The 24,620-nt window shown below is 43.1% G+C and overlaps 1 protein-coding gene and 1 pseudogene across 2 annotated transcripts in view; one reads left to right on the top strand and one right to left on the bottom strand.

Annotated features, from left to right (window-relative positions):
* The window catches only part of Rab22a (RAB22A, member RAS oncogene family), a 52,619-nt gene that overhangs the window by 5,786 nt on the left and 22,213 nt on the right, over window positions 1-24,620 (bottom strand). The window contains exons 2-6 of one of the 2 annotated variants that reach the window (XM_042699216.1): window positions 17,288-17,549; window positions 15,199-15,294; window positions 6,193-6,264; window positions 6,001-6,107; window positions 5,327-5,436 (exon numbers count right to left, since the gene is read on the bottom strand). In XM_042699216.1, coding sequence (XP_042555150.1) covers window positions 5,327-5,436; window positions 6,001-6,107; window positions 6,193-6,264; window positions 15,199-15,294; window positions 17,288-17,341 — 439 coding nt within the window. In that variant the 5' untranslated portion in view covers window positions 17,342-17,549. The remainder of the gene's footprint in view (window positions 1-5,326; window positions 5,437-6,000; window positions 6,108-6,192; window positions 6,265-15,198; window positions 15,295-17,287; window positions 17,550-24,620) is intronic. The other variant, XM_042699215.1, reaches the window with a different exon arrangement.
* On the top strand, window positions 3,839-3,942 carry LOC122124643 (annotated as a pseudogene).

The following is a 24,620-nucleotide window of genomic DNA, read 5'->3' as shown; positions in this document are numbered from 1 at the left end:
AAAAAGCACATTTTACAGCTAGTGCAATGATACAGATGATCTAAAGGTGGAATATAAAATGAAGTAAGAAGCCAGGTATTGGTGGCTCACGCCTGTAAACCTGGTTACTCAGGAGGCTGAGATCTGAGGATTGTGGTTTGAAGACAGCCAAGGCAGGAGACCATGAAACTTATTTGCAATTAATCACCAAAAAACTAGAAATGGATCTGTGGCTCAAGTGATAGAATAGTAGGCTCAAGGAAAAAAAACTCATGGACAGCACCCAATCCCTGAGATCAAGCCCCAGTATCCCCCCCCCACACATTCTCTCTCTCTGTGTCTCTGTCTCAAAAGAAGCCAGATACAAGAGTATGCTTAAAAAAAATATCAAATATTGGGCTGGGAAGGTGGCTCAGTGGTAGAGCGCTTGCCTTGCATACCCGAGGCCCTGGGTTCGATTCCTCAGCACCACATAAGCAGAAAAACCCGGAAGTGGCACTGTGGCTCAAGTGATAGAGTGCTAGCCTTGAGCTGAAGAGCTGAGGGACAGCGCTCAGGCCCAGAGTTCAGGCCCCATGACCGTCGGGTCCCCACCCCCCAAAAAAGATACCAAATACAAAATATATGTAAACTAAATCTGAATAGTCAGCACATAGAACAGGGCTACCCTAGGGTAGGAGTAGCTATGTTTCACCCTGGGGGCCAACACAGGTTCTATTTTGTGACGACTTGCTGAAGACTACACACTTTTCTGTGTGTATATTATACTTCCACAGTCAGTGTCACAGGTACTGTGCTTACACTATATGACAACACCTGGGGGATAAGCAAAACTCCCATGCTGATTTTTAAAGACTATGGACATATACTTAGTTTGTGCAGTTAAAACTAGCTCCTTGAGCAGGGCAGCCAGGCGCTCTAACACTGACCTGCACTGCTTGTCATACTAATTTTTTTTTGTCGGTCATGTGACTTGAACTCTGGGCCTGGGCGCTGCCCCTCAGCTCTTCAGCTCAAAGCAAGCACCCTACCACTTAAGCCACAGTACCACTTCCAGTACTCTGGTGGTTCATTGGAGATAAGAGTCTCACGGACTTTCCAGTCCGGGCTGACTTTGAACCGTGATCCTCACATCTCAGCCTTCTGAGTAGCTAGGATTACAGGCATGAGCCACTGGCACCTGGGTGTAACACTAGTTTTTACATAAGCATTTTCCTGGGGAAGGGAAAGCAGGAGAAAATGAGGGAGAGGATACATTTCTATTCAGTGTTATCCTCTCCCTCAAAATGTACTCATTACCGTACTTCTGTAACTGTAACCCCTCTGTACATCACCTTTACAAAAAAAAAAAAATTCCTGCTGAAGCTGGGCAGGGGGCTCATCTGTACTAATAGCTATTTGAAGGTAGAGATTGAGGAATCCTGGCTTGAGATTAGTCTTAGCATAAACATTCCCCAGACTTGGGGCACAACAAACAGATTTGACAAATAGGAACACATCAGAATAAGTTACTATACAGTGAAAGACAGAGTTACTAAACTAGAAAGACAGACGACAGACTGGGAGAAAATCTTTACCAGCAAAACATCTAACAAAACATACTATCCAAAATATACAAGGAGCCCCCCAAATTAACACCCTCCCAAAACTAATAAATCAATCAATAAATGGGCAAAGGAGCTTAAGAGAGACATCTTAGAAGAATGGCAAATAAACACATGAGGACATGCTCAATATCCCTGGCTATAAAGAAAAATGCAAATCAAAGCAACTTTGAGATTCCATCTCGCCCAAGTTAGACTGGTCAACATCAAGAACTGGACAACAATACTGACAGGGATATGGGGTGGTAATGTAAACTAGTACAACCACTTTGGAAAGGAGATTTGAAGGTTCTTCAAAAACTAAACATAGATCTTCCACTCTTGGGTATCTACCCAGAATGTTACAAGTCAGGATACCATAAAGACACCTGCATGTTCATGTTCACTGCTGCACTATTCACAATATCCAAATTATAGAAACAGCCCAGATGCTGTTTACATAAATGTATACAGACACACAGACACACACACCCACACACAGGAATTTTACTCATCCATTAGGAAGAATAAGATTATGTCATTTGCAGGGAAATGGATGGACCTAGAACAAATCATGTTAAGTGAGATAAGCTAAGCTCAAAGAAAGAAATAGTGTACATTTTCTCTCCTATGTGGACACTGGATCTAAAATATTAACAGGATGTAATTTATATAGGACTCTAGACAATCAGACACAAAGAATCAGACCAAAGGAGGATACCAAGAGGGGAGGAACCTAAAGGTGTCATTTCCATACTATTTATCAAAATGAATTCCAGGAAATGAAAACATGGGTTACTTATGTTGGTGGTGGTGCAGTTTGTGTGTTTTTTTCCTTTTTCTTTTGTCTGTCATGGGGCTTGAACTCAGGGCCTGGGTGCTGTCTCTGAGTACTTCTGCTCAAGGCTAGTACTCTACCATTTTGAGCCACAGCATCACTTCTGATTTTTGAATGATTAATTGGAGATAAGAGTCTCACCAGGACTTTTCTGCCTGGGCTGCCTTCAAATCAAGATCCTCAGATTTTTTTTTTTCCTTTTTGGCTTTTTAGGGAGCATAGGAAGGGAGAAGGGAGGGTGAACAAATGTAGTCATGATAGTCAATATACACTGTATGGAAAATAAACTGCAACTTGTGGGCAGGGAAAGGAGAGGCAAACGGGGGTGGGGGGGGGGTGGGGGGAGACAGTGAAGGAAGGTGTGACAGTGTCCAAAAAATAATTCTCATTACCTAATTTATGAAATGATAACCCCTCTGTACAATTTTAATAATGACAAAATTGTATTTTTTAAGTAAAAAAAATAAGTTAAAAAATTCCTAAGTGCCGGTGGCTCATGCCTTTAATCCTAGCTACTCAGGAGGCTGAGATCTGAGGATCATGGTTCAAAGCCAGCCCAAGCAGGAAAGTCTGTGAGACTCTGATCTCCAAAAAAACACTAGAAAACCAGAAGTGGCACTGTGGCTCAAATGGTAGAGTGCTTGCTTTGAGCTGAAGAGCTGAGGGGCAGTGCCCAGGCCCAGCGTTCAAGCCCCACAATTGCCAGAAAGAAAAAAAAAAATCCTGAGACTCCACTTTAATGAACAGTGAAGTAGCAGGCGCTAAAGTGAGACTATCTAAAAAATAACCAACATATAAAAGACTACCTCAAGTGGAAGAGCTCTTGTCTAACAAGTTTGGGGCCCTGAATTCACCCCCGTAGGACCACCAGAAGAGGGAAAAATTCAAAGGACAATTTTCATTATTGGCATAGTCCTCTATCTTTATATTTAAAAAACAGCAGTAGTTTTAGCATCCAACACCACACATGCAGATACTAGCCAGAACGTTAAAAACTCCCAAGTCATCCTATGCAGCTTTTTAAGGACATACCTACTATTTACATCTAGGGCAGCAATGAACATTATGTTTTCCAGCCTTCTAGCCAAGGGGCCTCTTTGAAAGTGTCACCAGCAGACCACTGATCACCAAATGTGCCTGCAAAGAACTCTTGAAAAAGATTAATAGCTAAATCATAATGGCAACATGGAATCTAGACCTAAGCCAGGTGCTGGTGGCTCATACCTATAACCTTACTTGGGAGGTTGAAATCAGGGAGGGTCACAGGGTAAAGGCAGCCTGGGCATACACAAGAGTACTTTACAAACAGCTAGGCTCACTGGGGTATACTTGTCCTGTCTGCTGTATTGGAGGCTAAGGTTGGGCAGATCATATTCCAGGACAGTCTGAGCAGGGAAAGTCCTTGAGACTCCCTGTCAATGGAAACAAATTGGACTTAGTGTCGTAAGGAAGGAGAGAAAACTAGCAATCCCCTGGACAAGGTAGAAGAGACTGCTGGTTAAGACACTGCCCCTGCTGCATGCTATCCAACCAGGCTTTCAAATAATGGAATCAGTTGAGGAGCCCGACAACAGATGAGTGGATAGAGGTGGTACACACATGTTTACAAACAAAAACTAGAAACAACCTCAGCAACAGGGCAACTAGAAGCCTACACTCTATCAGCATCCCAGCTGCTGAAGATGATCCCAACTTCCAGGGCTTGAAAAGCCAGGCCTACTCCACTGGGGCAGTCTTTGCTTGGCTCTGGTGGGCACTGAAGTTCATGATCATTCCTCTTTACAAAGATGAATAGACCTTTCTGCTTCAGCTATCTTAGATCTCAATCACAGTGGGGTGTATGTGTGTGTCTGTCCGTCTTGAACTCAAGGCCTGGGCACTGTCCCTGAGCCTTTTTGCTAAAAGCTAGTGCTCTATCAATTGAGCCACACTGCCACTTCCAGCTTTTTGGAGTTTAATTGACGATCAGAGTCTCACAGATGTTCCCTGGACTGACTTCAAACCATAAACAACCATAAACATCAGATTCGGCCTCCTGAGTAGTTATGATTACAGGCATGAGCCATGGTGCCCAGCTCAAAGGATGTGTCTTAATGGAACCCCCAATCCCAGCCTACCTCTGTAGGGTCTGCCTCAAGGGCCTCAGTTCCAATCCTGCTTCTTCAGAGGACTTCCCTGACTACTTGAAGGCCGGCTCTCATTCCACCCACTGTCACTATGTTCTTTGCATCTCTTGTTATTATCTGAAATGATCCTTCTTATTTGATGTTTACGCCTGTCTCCCCTGTGTGTTCCGAGAGAGCAAGGGCTGTGTCTATCTTCTTCATGCTATCTCTCCGCCCCCCCCCCCCCCCCCCCCCGCCTCGAGTCTGGAACAGTTCCCAATAAATATTTTGATGAATTTGAATGAAACAAATAAACACAGATATAATCTGTAAGAGGATCCAAAGGCCTGCAGTGCCTCTCTCATCCACCGTCATCATACTAACACATTACAAAGGGCTGGCAGTTGGGAGAGAGGCCCTCCAACCTTTTCTCTTGCTTGGTACTAATTTTTGAAGGTGTCCCACATTGAAATTACACCAGCATTTCATTTCCCTTTATTTATTTTGTTTGTTTTTGATGACTTTGGTTGGTTAATTGAAACTCATTTAAGTAGAGAGGATGAGAGATGCCAGCTTCTCTGACCTCAGTGCCCTGTGAGTTATTTATTCCACAGGGACATTCTTTACAGAAGAGCGACAGTCATCAGGCGGCAGTGACAGCAATGACAGGGAAGCCAGCCATTCCTCTTTGAAGTCTCACTTCACCGAGGATGGCGTCAGAGACTGGGAGATTGAAGGAAAGGAAAGAGTCTACAAAGGAAGAGAATTCTGTCTGGAATTGCTCTACACAGACGAAACCCAAGAGGCACAGAGATACTCACTAATTTCTATAAAGAGTTCATTTATGTTTATCGCATTTTTTGCGCTGGTCTCTACAAAAATTGCATGAATGGAATCAGCGTAGTCCTTGGCATCTCTCTCCATGACTTCTCTGGAAGGCAACAAGTGCAAATCAGAAATTCTGAACATTAAGATCTCAATGTCATCCCCTTCTGCCCAGAGGTTAGCCAGTGGATGTCAAAGGACGTCCTTTGGGGGATGAGCCCGGACACATGGTTTTTCTTCCAATTAGGCCACTTCTGTTGTTAAAACAACAAAGAATGCAATGGGATGTTGGGGAATGGCAAGACTCCTAACCTCTACCTCATTCCTCCAAAAGCCCTTGTTTGGGAACGATCAATAACCTCCTTTCTGTGTGCTGTAACTCAGTATCACAGGAGCTTGGGGGGTGGTGGTGGTGGTGCTGATCTTAGACAATGTCAAGTGTGAGGTGACCCATGTGTAAGTAAATTACATACCTGTCTCTTTACATAATATAATTAGTTTCAAATGCCTGAAGTCTTAATTTTAGTTAGAAACTTCAGGACTCCAACCACATAACAAAAGGAATTTTTCAATGTCACAGATAAAACAGAAGCCAGATTCATACACTGGATATTGCTCATTAAGAGAAGGAACACATAATCGGCATGGTAATCTTGCTGTAATAACTCACCTGACATCGATAAGATCACACTTATTTCCTGCAATGGCAACTACAATATTAGGTGGGCCATGCTGTCGGAGCTCTTTCACCCAGTTCTTTAATGTTGAAAATGTCTCCTGTAATAAAAAGGGAGAATGAGTGGAGACCTGATCGACTAAGAGTGTCCAAAGGCATCTAAGCAAAACGGAGCTAAAATCTTACTTCTTTTGTGATGTCGTAAACGATAACAGCCGCAGCTGACCCTCGGTAGTACATTGGTGCCAAGGCTCGGAACTGCAGAGGGAAAATAAACAACAGAATTGGGGATATTAGTTAAACATGTTCTTTGACTAGACTTTTAAGCCCATTATCCCCACACAAAAGGTAATCTTTCTCTTAAGCCACAGAAGATGACATAATGCTTTAAAGAAAATGAACCCTTAATTACAAGAGGCAAAAACTTCTAATGCAACACCAAAATGTCTCTCAGAAGATAGTTTAGAGTACAGTTTTATAGGAGTTAAGTATGGTGCTATAAGCAATTGTTTCAGCTAAAAGGCTTTTTAATTGAACTTAGTGCTGTAATTCCCAAATTCATTTGTTCAATAGTCCTTTAAACTCTGGGTTCTCAAACTATGAGGGAGATAAAAATAATGTGGTAGACAGTTCTCTAGAGAAGTGGCTGCATTGGGGTGTCAGAGGTCATCCTGCAATCCAGATGACAGCTGTCCTTGGCCTAAGTACACAGTTAAATTCACTGTTTGAATGAGTGTAGCTTGATTTTTGGATATCTCCATGAAGTTCCTAAGGTGAGGTCTCATTTTGCTCCATGAGCTTGTGCAGCTTCTGTAACCCTCCTCTTCACATGCAATGATGGAATAGCAAAGAAAAATCTTGGTTCCTGGGCATATGTCACACAGAATGGCTTGTCAACATTTAAAGCCAAGTTTACCCATTAACAGAGCCTCTCCATGGGTAGTAGCTCACCCCATATAAAGGCAGGAGCCATCTTTAAAAAGGAGCGTGTGATACATGCGCAGAATCCACATATACAGTTTGGCCTTGTAACTTCTTATCAATGGCTTACCAGTCTATAAACTTTTGGCCCTTAAACTTTCATGCTAAATAGGAGGGAGACAGCAGGTGTGCACAGCAAGTGATCAAGAACTGGTGAATGAATGAATGAGAACGTATGCGTGAGGCCAGGCTGAATGTCAGACCCAGGTATCCATGTTCAGAAATTTAGTCATCTCTGTGAGAGAAACATCTGTCCCTGGGCAAAAGCCTGCTAAATTCCAATATCAAGTTTGGAGAGAAAATAAACAAACAAACAAAGAACTTCAAGCACTACAAACATGTGCTGATAACATTAAGTTAAAAAGTTGGGCTGGGAAGGTGGCTCAGTGGTAGAGCGCTTGCCTTGCATGCATGAAGCCCTGGGTTCGATTCCTCAGCACCACATACACAGAAAAAGCCAGAAGTGGCACTGTGGCTCACGTGGTAGAGTGCTAGCCTTCACCAAAAGCTCAGGGACAGTGCCCAGGCCCTGAGTTTAAGTACCAGGACTGGCAAAAAAAGAAAAAAGAAAAAGACGGTAAGATGTTGGCTTGGCTTCCACAGCCTACAAGGAATGGGGCAGGAGCACAGAGTGGGACGACACCAAGGTAAGCCACTGCCTCCATCTTTGATTTACTTCTGATAACAATGTCTTTTATAGGATTGTGCAGTTTTTGCTTTTTTTCTAAAGTAAAAGTTCCATTAAGAAAAGCAGAGATCTTAAGCTGTACAGTCTGATAAATCGACAAATATTCTCCAGAGGATTAGGGCATTCCCATTAGCACAGGTTCTCCAACATCCTGTTTTCTGTGTCACTCTTTAACCTTGATTATAACTTGTCTTCAAGTCTTTTTATTGAGATGAACATGACCACTACAGCATTTTTTGCTTATGATCTGCACAGAATACTCATTTCCATGCTCTTACTTTCAACTATCTTGTGTGTGTGTATGTGTGTGTGTGCCCATACACAAACTTAAACTCAAGGCCTTGTGCTCTCAGCATTTTTCCCTTACAGCTGGCATCCTACAACTTCAGCCATACCTCATCCACATCTGGCTTTTTGCTAGTTAATTGGAGATTAGAGTCTCAAGGTTTATCTGCCCAGGCTGGCTTCAAACTGCAACCCTCAGATCTCTGCCTCCTGAGATCTAGCTATTGCTAAGATTACAAGAGCGAGCCATCAGCTTCTTTGAATGGTTAGAGATCATGTGGCTGGGTCCTACAATCTGGTACAACCTGACCACCTCTGCCCTTTAAATCTCAGTTCCTTTACATTTTATGTTCTTATCTGATGTGTCTGGGTGTAGGTGACCATTTACTTTTAACATTTCTATTCGTCTTCTCTTTTCCATTGATTGGATATTTTTTAGCACTCAATTTTAATACATTAATTCTTTTATTAGCTTTTTAAGCTATGCTTTCTTGTATTCTTCTTCTTCTTTTTTTGGGGTTGGTAGTGGGGCTTGAATTCTGGGTGTGGGGTTGTCCCTGAGCTCTTCAGTTCAAGGCTAGCGAGTGCTCTACCACTTGATCCACAGTGCCACTTCCGGTTTTCTGGTGGTTTACTGGAGATAAGTATCACAGCGGACTTTGCTGCCCAGGCTGGCTTTGAACCATGATCCTCAGACCTCAGCTTCCTGAGTAGCTAGAAGTATAGGTATGAGCTACCAGCACTTGCCTCTTGTATTACTTTTAAGAGTCTTCATGTAAAATGTCAGAATCAAGTAAAAGTCAAATTCCTTTTATCCTAGTCTCTGCTGTTGTTATGAAATATTTAAAATGTACATCTATCTACTCTACCGTACAGTTCAATGTTGTAATATTTGCACTAAATGTCCAGCTGCTTTTAAAGGTGACAAGAAAAAGAAATGATGGATTTTTAGTGCTTGTTTCTTCTTCCCGGGGCTCCGAGTGTCACTGCTGTCACTTCCCTTCAGTCTGAAAAACTTTCTGGGACTGCTGCTGCTCAATTCTTCCTATTTGTTTTTCTGAAAATGGCTTTGTTTTGATAGATATCTCTGGCAGGCTGACAGCTGTTGCGTTTTCCTTTGCTTTTAGCTTCAACATGTTAAAGATACTGTGCCAGTGGCTTCAGTTCTCCAATGTTTCTGTGGGTAGTCAGCCATTATTTACATTATTCTCCTGAATATGATGTTATCTTTTATCTCTAGTTGTTTTTAAGATTTTTCTCCTCACCTTTGTCTTTCAGTAGTCTGACTATGATTTATCTAGATGGATTTTCGTAGCACTCATGTTTGTTTATGTTCTGAACTGCTTGGATTTATGAGCTGATGTCTGACCACATGTGGCAAGATTTCAGCCATTATTTACTGAAATATATATATTTTTTCTCTATCTCCATTTCTCTCTTCACTCCTCTTGAGCCTCCAATTTCACACATATTAAACTTTGTCTCTATGGTACTGAGTGTTTGTCTTTCCCTGTTTGTCTGACTTGTCTTATTGCTCATCCTGTGAACTTTTCATCTTAGTTGAGTATTTGTATTTGATTCTCTATATTAAGTGTCCATTCTGGGTGAGATTTTAAATCTGTGATTAAGACTATTACTACTTAAAAAAACTTTTTTTCAATTTACTTTAATTGAATACCTTTATTCTGTATCCACAAATTCCAGTAAGAAGCCACTTTGGGGATTGCATTTACTTGCTGCAGTTCCTTTTCCCATTTCTTCCGAGTATGGCAATTCTGCTTATGTACTCAACAGTGTGAGTGACACACTGTAGACCTGGTTTCTGTCACTTCTCTAACGAAGGTTAATTTACTGGCTAATCATGCTGAAATCCGTTTTGCATAGTTAGGGTGTGTCTACTTGATGTGTGTCCTTAGTCCCAGGTCCTGGTTTTTCCCGTAAGGCCTGGACCTCCTGAAGTTTCAATGGACCGCACTCAACTGCAGCTCTGCTGGGCTGGGCAGCATGTGAAATCTCCGTGCAGTCTTATTACTGCTCTGGTGGTTGGTGTCTATGAGGTTTGGTGATGTCTTCTTCCTGTCTTGGGACCAACTAAACACTTGAAAGAATTTATAAAGAGATTTTCTGGTTGCTGTCCTTGCTGGATTCATCTTTTTCTGGTATTTGCCTCCTCTTCTTCCAACTGCTCTAGCAGCCCCAAACTCTGCTCAAATACCACAAGCTAGAAGAATCGGCACTCAGCTTGAATCCTAGCTACCTAGTGTCCCACAGACTGAGGTATGTTGACGTGGGACAGTATATATAAAAAGGCGCATGGCGCCCAGAACTACACACTTTTCGATCCCTGGCTATTTGGTTGCTGTGTAAGGCCTTCAAGTGGTCATTTAAAAATATTTTATATATAGCTGTGGTTTGTGTGATAAAACTCTCCGTTACTAACACCGAAACTCTTCCCTTCTTTTGGTGTAAAGGGAGAAGACAGAAACATTTGAAGAGACAAAAAAGATGGCAGGACATCTGTGTTCCAAAGCCAGGCAGATCAGGGGATAGCCAAGTTTCCTGGCAGGGGCCAGCAAGTAAAAAGCTTCAACAGCTGTGGGCTATGTGGTATCTATACTTATACTTATGTAAATAAGGTAAACAAATACTTACGTAAATAAAGTAAAACCCAGACAAAAGCCTGGGTTTGGTCCACAGATCACAGTCTGTTGGCCCCAGCTCTAGGTGGCCCTGAGCTCCTATACTCATCCCTGATTTTAAACATGCAAATAGTTTCTTCCATAACTGCTGTCAAAATAAATGAAAGTGTTTCCTCAGAGATCAGGCCACTAGGAAGAACCACGGGACAACACAGGGGTATAAATCTTTTTTTTTTTTTTTTGGTCAGTCATGGGGCTTGACTCTGGGCCCGAGCACTGTCCCTCAGCTCTTCAGCTCAAGGCTAGCACTCTACCACTTGAGCCACAGCGCCACTTCTGGCTTTTTTTTCTGCTTATGTGGTGCTGAGGAGTCGAACCCAGGGCCTCATGCATGCAAGGCAAGCACTCCACCACTGAGCCACCTTCCCAGCCCCAGGAATATAAATCTTTAAGTTTGACTGTAGTGTCTACAAGACGAGGTTAAAATGTTTTACTCTATATTGTCACATACAGACAGTAAGCATCTGACGTGTTTCTCCACATGTACAGTATATTTATGGCATGTATTCAACAGTGCTCATTCATGCAGTGTTATACCATCTCAACACTTGCACCATTAGGAAAGGATAACTGGTAAGAAAAGGTGACTAAATGAACTCATTCAGAACTGCGAATAATAGGGGCAAAAAAGACTTGCAAAGGCTGTCTTGAGAAAATAAATGTAAAATCATGAAAACAAGCTTCATTTTACCTGGCAGCTGAAAAAAAGCCTGGGCTCATTTTTATAGCCAGTATCTAATTTTTTAGATGAGCACTGAAGCAAGTTAATTGATAACCTGGCTATGAATCTTCTGATAAACATCTGATATGCTGGCACAATACAAAATACTTCATTGCACAATAGATTCTCACAGTCCTAGTATAATGTAAAAATGACAATTTTCATCAGAAATGATTGAAGGCTCTGGTCAGCTTTGCTGAGGCTCTTCTTAACCCTTTGATATACACAGGACTACTTTCTAAGCTTGTACATCAACATCCCAATCAGTATTTCTCTCTTCATAGAATTTAAGGAGATCTCCACTGACCAAGGAGTAATATAACATCGGATAAGCTTTCAAAACTGCTGTCAACCCCTAAACACATCACTTTACAATCAGTTATAACTTGACTAGAACAATAACTTGTGTCAAAGCTATGAGTGACAACAGATGCTAGGGCAAAATGAGGAGGATGTCAGCTCATGGAAAAGGGGTTTCATTCTATAACAGTGCTGGGCTCCATTATGAATCTCTTTGCTGTATTGAACTAAATAAACATATTAAGTGCTGGAAAATTCTACTTGGAGGCACTCCTCACATGGTAAATGTAAGTAGAGAGGCTGTCCTTACCTGTGTCTAAACAGGGTAAAGCCATCAGATGACCTAAGTTTATTGATATCAACACCATGTGCTAGGGCCTGAGAGTAGAGATATGAAGACAGTGTCCCCTCCCTACAAGGAGTTCAGTCTGATGGAAGGCAGATTAAGTAGGAGAACAGGTGATGATAACACAGATAAGGACAAAGACTGCTGAGAATACACAGAGTTAATTTGCTGATTTGTCCACCTAATCACTATCTGGACATTAGCTATCCATCAGGTAGGCGAGGGATGGCTTTAGTAGAGAACAAGACATGGTAGTCTTAGCTCCCAATTTACAAAGAGATGCTCAGTAAAGGTTAAGTAGAAAGACATCTAGTTATATCTCATGAGTATCTTGAGGAAAATGAATAAAGGCAGTGTGAGAGAATTGGTACCCCTGGTTAGGTTCAGAGGGTTAGAGAAAACTCCAAAGTGTGACATTTAACCTGGGACCAAAACGTGGTAAGGTGCCTGTGAGTGGAGAGCAGAGCAAGTTCCAGTGAGAAGGACTGACGCATGCGGGGGCCTGAGGACAACTGTGTCAGGACCTGTGGGCTAGAGGCCGATGGCTGGACAGAAGTGGAACGGGGCATGTGGGCTGCGCAGGCCCCTTCCGAACAAGGCCAGAGGACAAAGGCAGTCACTAAAGAGTGTTAGGAGGAGCAGAGCAGGGTTTCTAAAAGGACTCTGAGTCTTGTGAGTGGAAGTGACAGGGCAGGGCTGGGTAGAGGGAAAAGTATAGAGACCAGTGAAAAAGCTGCCAGACAGCTGAGTGGCGGTGAAAGGTGGCTGAGAGAGCAAGACGCCAGCGGTGGTGGCGGAAACAGATACATCTGAGATACACGTAAGACAACGGAGTCACCAGGACACATGAGGGAGCAGTGTGGAGGAACCCAAGAAAACCTTTGCACTTAAGCTGGAGCAACATGGGTATACGGCAGCCATCTCATCTGAGAGTCACAGACTCTTCCCGAGGCCCCAGAGGTGGGGTCTGCAGGCTTAAAGGGTAGAAGGGTTTGGAGGGTTAAAGTAGGAGGCACACGGAGAGCCATGGGCAAGCTGCAACTAGAGGGCAGAGTGGTAGACGAGTTAAAAAAGTTGTGACTGGCACACTGAGGGCCTTGAAGGCCCTGTCCAGGACAAGAGCACAATCCTTGAACCAGAACAGGCCTACATGTAGAGCATCTTGTGTGATGATTCTTGCATTTCAAACAATCTGTGATGCGCTATCAGATGCCTACTTCTTCTTAAGTCCTGCAATCTGGCAAGCCTGGATATATGACGCCCAGCACCAACAGGCTAAAATCAGTGCTTGTTAAGTGGGGCTCTTTTCTTGATGCTCCCTAATGAAGGGGCTCCTAATCAGGGCCCACCCCCAGCCTGGCCCCCATGGTATCGCCTGCCTAGCTGATGCTGCATGGGGCCACCTCCTTGAGGGGAGGCACATTCCTATCTCAGAACAACTTTTCCTGCTGAAGAAGCAATTCAAAGCAGGAAGACACAAAAGGCAGGCAAGCCAGCTAGTTCTATACCGCCATGGATGACCAGGAAGGAGAAGCGTACATCCTGGGTATTTCTTTCTTCATGTTCCAGTAAAAAGATTATATATTGCTGTGTACCATGGGACAGGCTCTGGTGGCAAGCATAATGTCTGCATTCCAGAATGATTCTTTTTTTTTTGGGGGGGGGTTCGGTTGTGGGGCCTGAACTCTGGGCCTGGGTGCTGTCCCTCAGCTCTTCAGCTCAAGGCTAGCGCTCTACCACTTGAGCCACAGCACCACTTCCAGCTTTTTCTTCTTTTTTTTTTTGCTATGTGGTGCTGAGGAATCGAACCCAGGGCCTCAGGCATGCAAAGCAAGAGCTCTACCACTGAGCCACCTTCCCAGCCCCTCCAGAATGATTATGATGAGGGTTTTGCTGCACCATCAAGTGGTGTAATTGAGACCTGGGATTTTGAGGAAGGACACATATACTGCTAGAAGGGAAAAGACCACCAGTTCATGGCTAACAGATCAGACCCAGGTTGTATGTAGATAAACGTGAGCGGACCCTGTGGTTAGTGGTATTTGTGTGGGAGGGTAATGGTTAGCAGAGGCCCAACTGCCCTAGGAGCCCCATCCTAGAGGACCACATCAGCATGGGAGGGGAGTGGAGAATGGAGGGCCGTAATAGCTCAGATGAGTAACTACATGGGAGCATGACATCCAGCATCAAAAAAATGGAAGAAACTAAAAAGAACAAACTTAAGACATTAAATCTGTACAAATGTAGTGTCTACATCTAGGACACTAGTAATGGCTTGTTTTGTTTCCTCCATTTGTCTGTGATGATTCTTGTCAGGTTTTATACCATACACAGTATCTATGTTGTCTTAGATAAGACCCTGATGACAGACTATTTTTCCTGATTACTTCTGGTATACTTTTAAGAGCTTAAGATAGCACTGTGCATCCATCAGATGTTCTGTTTTGATAGTCTGTTTGAAAACAAAATTAAACAGCAGCTGAATGATGGGGTAGCTGCCACAGGAGCCTTGGCAGGGACTTGGTGCCTAGCGGTGAGGGGAAACAGCAGATATGACTTTGCTTCTTCCCCTTTGCCTTCATATTTGGGTGGGCTTCCTCAAATCCCAGCAGGCCTGGGCTGCTGCAGCTGGTCCCACCCTGGACTAGCTCTTTCTTAGGCAAATAACCCTTCTGGTCAATTTTAGCACCAGGCATTTATTAAGTACTTACGGCAAGGCACTGGTGTTAGTTAGCTCATCCATTTCACTTAAATCTCAAACTTTATATGCTGTAAAGTTCCCTCTTTAGCTTTTAAAAGGCAGTTATAAATGACTTGTGCTTAACTCTCCCTTCCTACCACTAATTCCTTTATATCTTTACTAGAGGATGGAGCCTCAAATTATATACAATGCTCGAGTGGGATTTGATCAGGCCTGTTAGTCAGCATTTACTTGAAGACACTAAAAAGTATAAAAATGCCCTCAGTGCCCATTATCACTTTCTCCATCAGAGGACGTTGTGTCTCTAATTGAAAAGAAAAAGGCTGGCTTACGCAAATGGAAATAAATGTGTCTCTGGCGCACAGGAAAGAAGTGAGGAACATGAAATGACAGGAACGTTGACAGTTTAGTTGGAGCTTTAATTTGGTTTGGGCCTCAGAAACACATATAGTAAATTAAAGAGTGACTTACTCGTTCTTGTCCAGCTGTATCCCAGATTAGGAATTTATGTAGCTCATTTTGGTACTGGACAGTCTTGGTCATAAAAGATGCCCTATAAAGAGAGACCTAAATGATCAGAATACAATTATTTAAAGCACGTTTCCAGCCCCAGTTGGAAACATCACTTAGACTTAACATTCAAACTCCCAGCTCTGCACTATATCCTAACCGTGTTTTTCTCTGGAGTATTTATGAGATACTTAGATGCTGGCTGCAAAGTCTCTGTCAAAATAAAGCATTGGGCACAGCTGCCCAGCACAAAGAAAGAAGACTTTTGCCTATGTAAAATCAAAAGAACTGAGGCATGGTTTGTATCCAGATGTTAGCCTCCTTAGTAAAGCATTAAGAAAGAAGCTGTCACTAAAAAGATGTTATCAAGAGAAAATTTCCTAAAAATCAGGGTATTCAGGGAATCTGTGCACTAGTAAAAAATATTAAGCTGTTTTGGGGTTGACTTTCCCAATTCCCAGGCCACATGCCCATATAAACATCTGAGTAAGAACCAGGGTAACAACGAAGCTAATAAAATTAAGACATTCAACAAGAATCAAGTAGATGATGAAGTGAGAACTGTGAAGTACCCCAACTTGCAGAGCACCCTGGAAACCATGTGGGTCTTGATTATAAAACAGCCTTGCTGGTGGCTCATGCCTATAATTCTAGCTCCTCAGAAGGCTCAGATCTGAGGATCAAGGTTTGAGGCAAGCCCTGGCAGATAAGTCTTATCTCCAGTTGGGGGTGGGAGGGGGGAAGAAGAGGAGGAGAGCAGAGGTGGGTGTGTTTCTGGTAGGTGTGGCTCTGTGGCTGCCAGTCATGAGCCAAAAAGCTGAGAGGACCTGAGTTCAAGCCGCCACCATGCACAGGGACCTCCTCAGCCCTGACCGGGGAACAGCAGTCCTCAGGACACTGCCCTCACTCTCAGACAGGCACTCTAACCAAAGGGCTTTGAAGCAGAGCTTCCTTCCTCTGTAAGCCTCTGTGTTTCCTGAGACCCGTAGGCAGAGAGCATGAGTGGATGGTCCTTTTCAGTGCAGGTCCTTGGGCTTGAAGTCAGGGCCTGGGTGCTGTCCCTAAGCTTTTCTTGCTGAAGGCTAGCACTCTATCACTCGAGTCCCAGTTCTACTTCTGGCTTTTTTGGTAGTTTAGCGGAGATAAGAATTTCATCGACTTTCCTCCCTGGGCTAGCTTTGAGTTACAATTCTTAGATCTCAGGCTCCAGAGTAGCTAGGATTACAGGTCTGAGCCACCCATGCCCAGCCCAGGAAGTCCTTTGTCTCCAAGTCTTCTTATAGCATCCCAGCTTGGTTCAGAGTCTAGAGATGGCCCTGTCTTCTTTTCTACTGGGTAATGAGCTGGCTGGAGTTGAGTGCTACGTTGTTCTCTTGAATCATCATAATGTAATCACTCTAAACAAGACACTGAACGCAATGCTACACATTTTCAGATAAGCTTCAGCTTTGATACAATGAATATTTGTCAATATTTATATAAACTTACAGAACAGCAAGTAGCCTCCAAAATAGTGATCGTGATGATGGGAAAGTGAACAGGAAGCAAGATAGCCTTTATTTCATTCAATAAATGATTTTTATCAAGAACTTTGTGACTGATTAAGATGTGACACAGAATTTCTCACTTCAGAATGACCTAACCATTAAAAAAATATGGTTTATAGAGACAATTAATTGGGATGATGTATGTGCAAGTGCTTTGCAAATGTAATGTGCTACATGCATGCACAGTTGCATTAGTAGTAGTATTAGTGGCATTTAAACGCAGCCCTAGGAAATGTTTGAGTTTCCTTTGCAATTAGTCCTAAAAGCATGCAATACAACCTCTATCAATTATGGCTGTGGGATCACATACAGTGACAACAGTACCCCCCCAGGCTGTTGATGGAGTCAGCCACGCAATGTGTATACAATGATTACTGAAAGGATTGGAAGTATGCTTCACCTAACCAAAGGCTGACAAAGGAAATGTTTCATTACAGGATCAGCAAAGACTGAAGTCCAACCCATGTGCCACCCATTAACCTTTAATGAAAACAGACTTCCACCTTCATAGAAAACAGTGGTGAGGTATTGAGAGTTCTGAAGGACTGAAGCCACATGATCAGCACTCCTCACACCTTTCAGTCCACCCTTAGGTCTTCTCGTGCCCAAAGCACTCTCAGGTGTGTGGCTTGTCTCTTAGTGGCAACTTCACCAGACAATGATACCGGTTCTTCAGCAATCTTGTCTGTCTTGCCTCAAAAACCAAGAAAGGCAGCAATGACATCTCTGCCTGCTTCCTGTACCCAGCAGGAGGCAGCTTCCTTGCTAGAGGAAAATCACAGGTGAGTGGATTAGCACAAAGCTCCTACTCTGGGTTGGCTGGGCTGCCTCTCCAACCGTCGTTCATTCCACCCAACAGTATGCTGCGTTCTGACACCAGCACTCCAGCTCTGTGTTATACCACTGCCCTGCTTTCAGGGGACCCAGTTCCTTAGCCTTCTCTGGAAAACAACAACAAACCCCAAAGAGCCAGGGATTGTAAGTCCTGTGGCTCCCAACCTAAAATGGATAACTCTTTCCATACTGGCTATGATTTCCACTTTCAACTCTTGTACCCACCACCACTGCCTTGTTGATGCTTGAGCTCTCATGGCATCTTATGGGGCATTTCTGCTGCTCAAGCATGGGTTGAATCAGAGACTCCTTTGCTGCAAGTCCCAGCTTGTGTGCCTGAGATGATCATATCCCTACTCTACTGGGCCCACAGCAACAGGCATAGCTGCTAGACTGAAAGCTTGACCTAGCCTATCTGTAAGAAATACTTCCTCCACCGTAGCATTTAGATTTGGTTCCTCTCTTGAGGGGCAGGCCAAACTGGGGAGAGGATAATGCTTTTTGTTTCTCTCAAATGTTCTCCAATGAGCTCTGGGCTAGCCCCAGGACAGAAGCACCTGATTGGCCCAATAATGGATTTCTTGCCATATCTCTTGCATTCCCTGCTGAGGACAGCAGTTTTCCAAATCTACATAATGTAGATAATCCATTACTCTTAATATGGTGAAGATGTCCTACCCATAACATCCCAAATACAAGGTTCCCAGATATAGCATCTGCCTTTCACAGGATAGAACAAGTGTGCAACTATTCTTTGTCCTTTGTTACTTATGTCCAATTTTGTAATAACGCTGCTGGTTCTTCAGTTTATATTTAATCTATACTTGAACCTCAATCCCTGAAATGAATTTACAAATTGAACCCTAATCTTTGGGTGGGACTACTATAATTCCCTTCTCGTCATGGCTTGAACTCCAGGATCACTCCTGTAACGTTCAAGTTAAATCATGTGGAGGGTACGATAACTTCAATATCTTCTTGCCTTTTGAAAAACAGGCAGTGGCTCCCTGCCATTCAAATGATACATTTTTATTTTCCAGCCTGCCATTTACTTGTCTGATAACCTTATTTTTCACTGCTAAACCGTCTCTCTTCAGTCTGCCTAGGCAGATCTTATTACCTCTTTAATCTAAAATCCCTACCAGCATTATTTCCTAAAGCTAGAATGCCTTTCATATGCTCCTCCATTTTTCATGACATTCTAAAAATATGACTTTCATGCACACCAAGTAGTCACGATCTTCAGTCAGAGTACGTGTTCCCAATGAAAATACTTGCTACGAGATGCTTTAAAAATTTCTTTTCTTAATGGCAGGAACTTGTTTAACTCTCTCAGAACCCAGGTATGAGTGACGTTATACTGCAGACCCTCTATTTTCCTTGACTAGCACATGGATACTGTGTTCTGAGGAGGAACAACACAGTATATCCTAAAATTAACAACAGAACCAACTCCTAAACACTTAACAGCATATACGTTGTACATAATGATAAAGCACCATCAGACACCATCAAATCAAATTAGAGCAAATTGTGTGATTTGTGTTCCACAGTTGCACATCTTTAATCCTTTCAGTAAACTCTCCCATCTGAGACTAGTCAGATCCACTGTACCTACTCTGCACAGTACTTTCTTCTCAACAGTCACTACCCACAGGGGTGCACAATAAATTGTTCATCAGGTTCAGTCATCCCAAGTATTATTTTCCACATTTCAGTCACACAGAACCTTTGGTACATTATTTAAACATAAAGCCACCTAAATAAAGAGTTCAGCCTTCCTAAACAGGGTGTGTTGGGGTTGGTGGGAGTGCAATGGGCTGCAAGGGTGAAGATGAATATGATCGATGTGACTGTTTGCACCTATGAAAACAGAACAATGAAACCAGCTAAGACTGTTGTGGGTCAGGAGATGGGAGTCATGAGTAATATACAATAAACATATGTGGAAATGTAACAACTGACAGCCCCCGTAACTAATGCAAACTAATGAAAGTATTCAGCTTCCCTTCCTCTCTCCCTGTCACGCATCTTACAGGCATAATCCTTCTGCATCATAAACACAATCAAGAAAACCAGCTGTCTGTACTCAAGGCCCATTGTTGTAGGGTTCTCAGAGTGAGGCTCAACTCTCCACCATCACTGTACAACAAGAACCAGGCAGTAAGCAGAGAAGTAAGCAGAGATGCTTGCATCCAAGGGCAGGAAGTTGGGCCCAGCCATTCTCTAAACAGTATTCTCCTTGGAACATTTGCCCTTTCATTGTCTGGCAGGAATACTGGGCAAGACAAGCTGAGAATCAAGACCCTACTGCCGCTCTTCAGAGGCTGGCACTGGGGGACTGGCCATGTGAACACATGATTATAAGGCACATACTCTGGGAGATAGCAGGAATTCAGGGAGGTTGTAAGGGTCAGAGGTAGAGTCAAGTCTAAGTATACAGGAGAGGGTGATGCCAGGCATAGGAGGCAGGCCACTCCCTCCATGGCCACATCCTGACCACAACCTGTGAACAGGTGGCCTCGCGTGGCAAAAAAGACTTGTCAGATATGATTATGTAAGAATTTTGTGTTGGAAGAGCATTCTGGATCACATAGGTGAGCCTAAAAGTAATTATGTAACAGTTTTGTTAAGAGAACATTCTGGATCACATAAGGGAAGCCTGATATAATCATAAGGCTCTTTACACTGGGATAAGGAAGAGCCAGAGACAGAAAAGGTAATTAGAAGATGGAAGGAGAGTATAGAGTGATGAGCTGTGAAGATGGAGGAAGAGGCCACAAGCCAAGTCAGCCAGCTGAAGCTGAGAGGCAAGGAAACAAATTCTCTCCTCAGAGCCTCTGGAAGAAACCAGACTGAACTGAAGCTAGTGAATCTGATTTGAGACCTCTCATCTGCTGAACAGTAGAGGAGTAAATTCATGTCCGCCCATGACTGTTGGGATCTGTCATAGTAGCTAGAGGAAATGAATATTCTGTAACTTCAGAGAAGAGGTGAACTGTGAGCTGTACCTGGAAGTGGAGGAAGGACAGTTCAACAGATGAGGCAAGGAGTCACAATCTACAAAGAGCAAAATCAGGAACCAAAGCAGAGAAGTGTGGATGTGTTAGAAGCCACCTGGCCATGAGGCAGGGCTGGGACAGGTGGAGTGGTAAATGTGGTCAGGAGGCCACAGGCAGGTGGGGAACAGGTGGTTGTGAGTGTTCCTCGTGGTGAGCCAACACTTCATGGCTGCCCTTTCTGTTCTATCTGCTCCATTGTAATACTGTGAATTTTAACTAATCACTTCCTCTTTATAAAGTTCTAATATTAATAAAGTTAAAAACAAAACAAAACTAGCTTAGCCGGGTGCTGGTGGCTCATGCCTATAATCCTAGCTACTCAGGAGGCTGAGATCTGAGGATCGTGGTTCAAAGTCAGCCCTGGCAGGAAAGTCCGAGAGACTCATCTCCAGTAAACCACCAGAAAACCGGAAGAGGAGCTGTGGCTCAAGGCCCAGAGTTCAAGCCCCACAATAGACGAAACAAAAACAAAAACAAAAAAAACAAAAAAGACTAGTTTCGGGGGACGTGGGGGAGAACAAAGGAAGGGGTGATATTGACCAAGAAGCATTGAATTTATAAGCTGACTTACAAAACTATAACCCCTTAATAATTAAAAAACAAACTGAAAAAGACCCACCTAGTTCCATAGGTTTACTTTTCCCAACAGATACCTACATAATCAATATAAACTATGAAGTGCTTACCTGGGTACCACCCACATATGATGCTTTAGCAAAGACAATTAAGTGAGGGACCACTATGGGGGAAGGAGGTGAGGATGCTATCGGATTTGCTTCAGAAGGCAACTCCCCACTCTGCTACTATTACTGCCAGTACCTTACAGTGCAAAAGAGAGATAGGCAGGAATTGCTGGTGGGGAGAGGGGGGAGGAAGAGAGCACACTTGAGAGAACAACTAGATGGGAAAGGCTAGGAGGAAGGGAAGCAAGTAAAGTATCCCTAGGGAGATCTTGGCCAAAGATGAGGCAGCATTGGGGGGTAGGAAAGGACAAAAAGGCTTTGAGGCTGACTCAGGAAGCCACAGAGTATGGCCTGGGCAAGGGAAAGGAACACTCTTAGACAGGTGAGGTAGGTCTCTGTGAACGCAGGCAGTATGTGATGAGCCACTGCAGTCATTTCCATGCTGGAGTTAGAAACTACACACACTCACATGCTTCAATAGCCCAAATGCACGAGCCATGGAGATGCCAGTGATGTCTTCCCTTTCCATCCAGAAAGTTTCTCTCACTGCACACTTGATATTTTTAGCTATTTCCTTAGGAATACTTTAGGTTTAAAAAGTCCATGTACATGATTTCCCCTGAATCCTATTTTTTTTATTTTTTATTTTGCCAGTACTGGGGTTTGAACTCAGGGCCTGGGTGCTGTCCCTGATCCTCTTTGTGCTCGAGGTTAGTGCTCTACCACTTCAGCTACAGTGCCCCTTCCAGCTTTTTCTGAGTAGTTTATTGGAGATAAGAGTTTCATGGACTTTTCTGCTCGGGCTGGCTTCGAACTGTGATCCTCAGATCTCAGTCTACTGAGTAGTTAGGATTACAGGTATGAGCTACTGGTGGCCACTACTTTATTCTTTTTTCAACAAGATAGTAATACACATTCCACGCATTTCTTAGTTCTACATCTACTCATCGAGATAAACAGTTTCCTCAGGTGTTTCTCCTTTTACTAAATTACATTGAGTAAGTGCCCTGTAATTCAGATGGCCAGACCTTACTACGTGGCAATGCTGCAAGCATGAACCCCATGCAATTACTAACCTGTATCTGGGAACTCAGAGGCTCTTATCTGCAGGAGACAGTTCCACATACACAATGGTTGGGCCAGGCAGCAGGAGATAATAGCACATGAGCAAGAAGGAAGACCTCTCAGAACCTCCCCAGTCTTGGTTACTAGTTTTGTTACCAACTGTGCCACCAGGCACACAAGTCAATTAACCTCTCTGTATCTCAGTTTTCTTCTCTCAAGTATGGGAATAGCTTCATGAGTACCTTCCAAAGGTACATGTATGTACAGCCTAGGGCGCAGTTTAGCTCTATAGGGAAGTGCTAACAGGGTCCTCAGGCCATGGGAAATGCCCTCTGAGATGATTGTGGGATCTCAGGTCTTCTTGATTTATGTGAGGTGAGCAGCTTGTCGCTACTACATGCTCCCAAAACCAACAGCATATGCTCATTGTGGGTCAAAGGAACGGGCCAGAACATCCAAAACTATGGCCCAAAGTAAAACATCTCCCTTTGTGAGCCAATTGCCTTGTGTGTGTGTGTATGTATGTAGCTATATATACATATATATGTATATATACATATATATACGTATATGTACACACATACACATATATATATACACACACACACACCCATATATATGTTTACTTAAGTTTCTTGGTATGTTCAGCTGCCCAATGGACTTATTTTGATTATTTGGATAAGAATGTATGAATATACACATATATGTATTCATAGTCACACATACACTTTTATACGCGTATTTGCTTATTTATATATACGCATGTAAGTGTAGTCACACACATTTAATACTGCTACTGGGTTTGGACTCAGGGCCTCATGTTCTTCCTTAACCTCTACACTCAGGGCTGGTGCTCCATCACTTGAGCCACAACTCCATTTTTGGCTTTTTGCTGGTTAAGAGTCTCATGGACTATTTTTCCTAGGAACTGCCAGACTCTTAAAAAGCTGGGATTACAGGAATGAGCCAAGCCACCAGTACATTTTTTCATTATAGTGATAGAAAGCTGAGTAATACAATGGTTGGTCGCGGGGCCTGAACTCTGGGCCTGGGCACTGTCCCTCAGCTCTTCAGCTCAAGGCTAGCACTCTACCACTTGAGCCACAGCCCCACTTCCCGCTTTTTCTGCTTATGTGGTGCTGAGGAATCAAACCCAGGGCCTCATGTATGCGAGGCAAGCACTCTACCACTAAGCCATCTTCCCAGCCCTATACATACATTTTTAATTTAGGTATAATAGTATAATTAGATAACTTCTGTACAATTTTAGATATAACTGTACAATAAATGCAAAATAAAATGGAGTGTGTAGGTCTACAGTCCAATGAGTTTTGAAATTTCACACTCTCATATAACCATGAACCAAAGTAAGATAAACATTTCCATGTGCCTAGAAGTTCCCTTGTCCTCATTTCCAGTTAATTCCTGTCTCTACCCTGGACATGTTAGTGTCTATTAAAAAAAACACAAATGTTAGAAATTAGAGGACAGTCCATGTAATTTTGTATATGGCAGGTATTTTTTAATAGGATATGGCTATGTAGCCCTCTATGGCCTCAAACTGCAATACTCATGCCTTAGCCTCCTGAATTCTGGGAATGGAGGCCATCATCTCATGTTCAGCTTTGACTGCTTTTGAGATTTGTTCCTTATTTTTGGTTTTTAGCAGTCTGACTCTATTAACACTCCTGGGCTATGGTTTATTTTATGTTTATTCTGACTGGAGTTTGCAGATATACCTGGATTTGTACCCTGATCACTTTATCAGTTCTGGAAAGTTTTTGCTATCAATTCTTTTTCTTGAAGTCCATTATGTGTAAGACTCGACAGTATCCAACAGCTCTTGGATTTAAAAAAAAAACAACAACAAAATTTTTCCTTCTCTTTGTGTTGTGTTTCAGTTTGGATATCTTCCACTGACCTGACTTTAAAGTGGATGCTTACAGCAGACAGTCAGAGGAAAGGAGGCAGGAGTGAGGGTCTAAGGGACCCTCTTCACGGCTCAGCCCACCCCTGTTTCTGTGTCTTGGCTGAGTCACCCTACGTCCAATGAAAGCAGTGACTAGTGTGGAGAGGGTATAAGACCCTCTGTCCTTCCTGAAGTCTCCACCTAGGAGCCTGAATGTTCCCATCTATGGCAAATGTCTCCATCCTCCATTTCAGTGGAAGAAAGCAGCAAGGGATCTCTGCTG

This window comes from Dipodomys spectabilis, unplaced genomic scaffold, assembly GCF_019054845.1.
Source record: "Dipodomys spectabilis isolate Male_0828 unplaced genomic scaffold, ASM1905484v1 ptg000240l, whole genome shotgun sequence".
NCBI classification, from domain to species: Eukaryota; Metazoa; Chordata; class Mammalia; order Rodentia; family Heteromyidae; genus Dipodomys; species Dipodomys spectabilis.
This window is presented reverse-complemented; position numbering and strand designations above follow the sequence as displayed.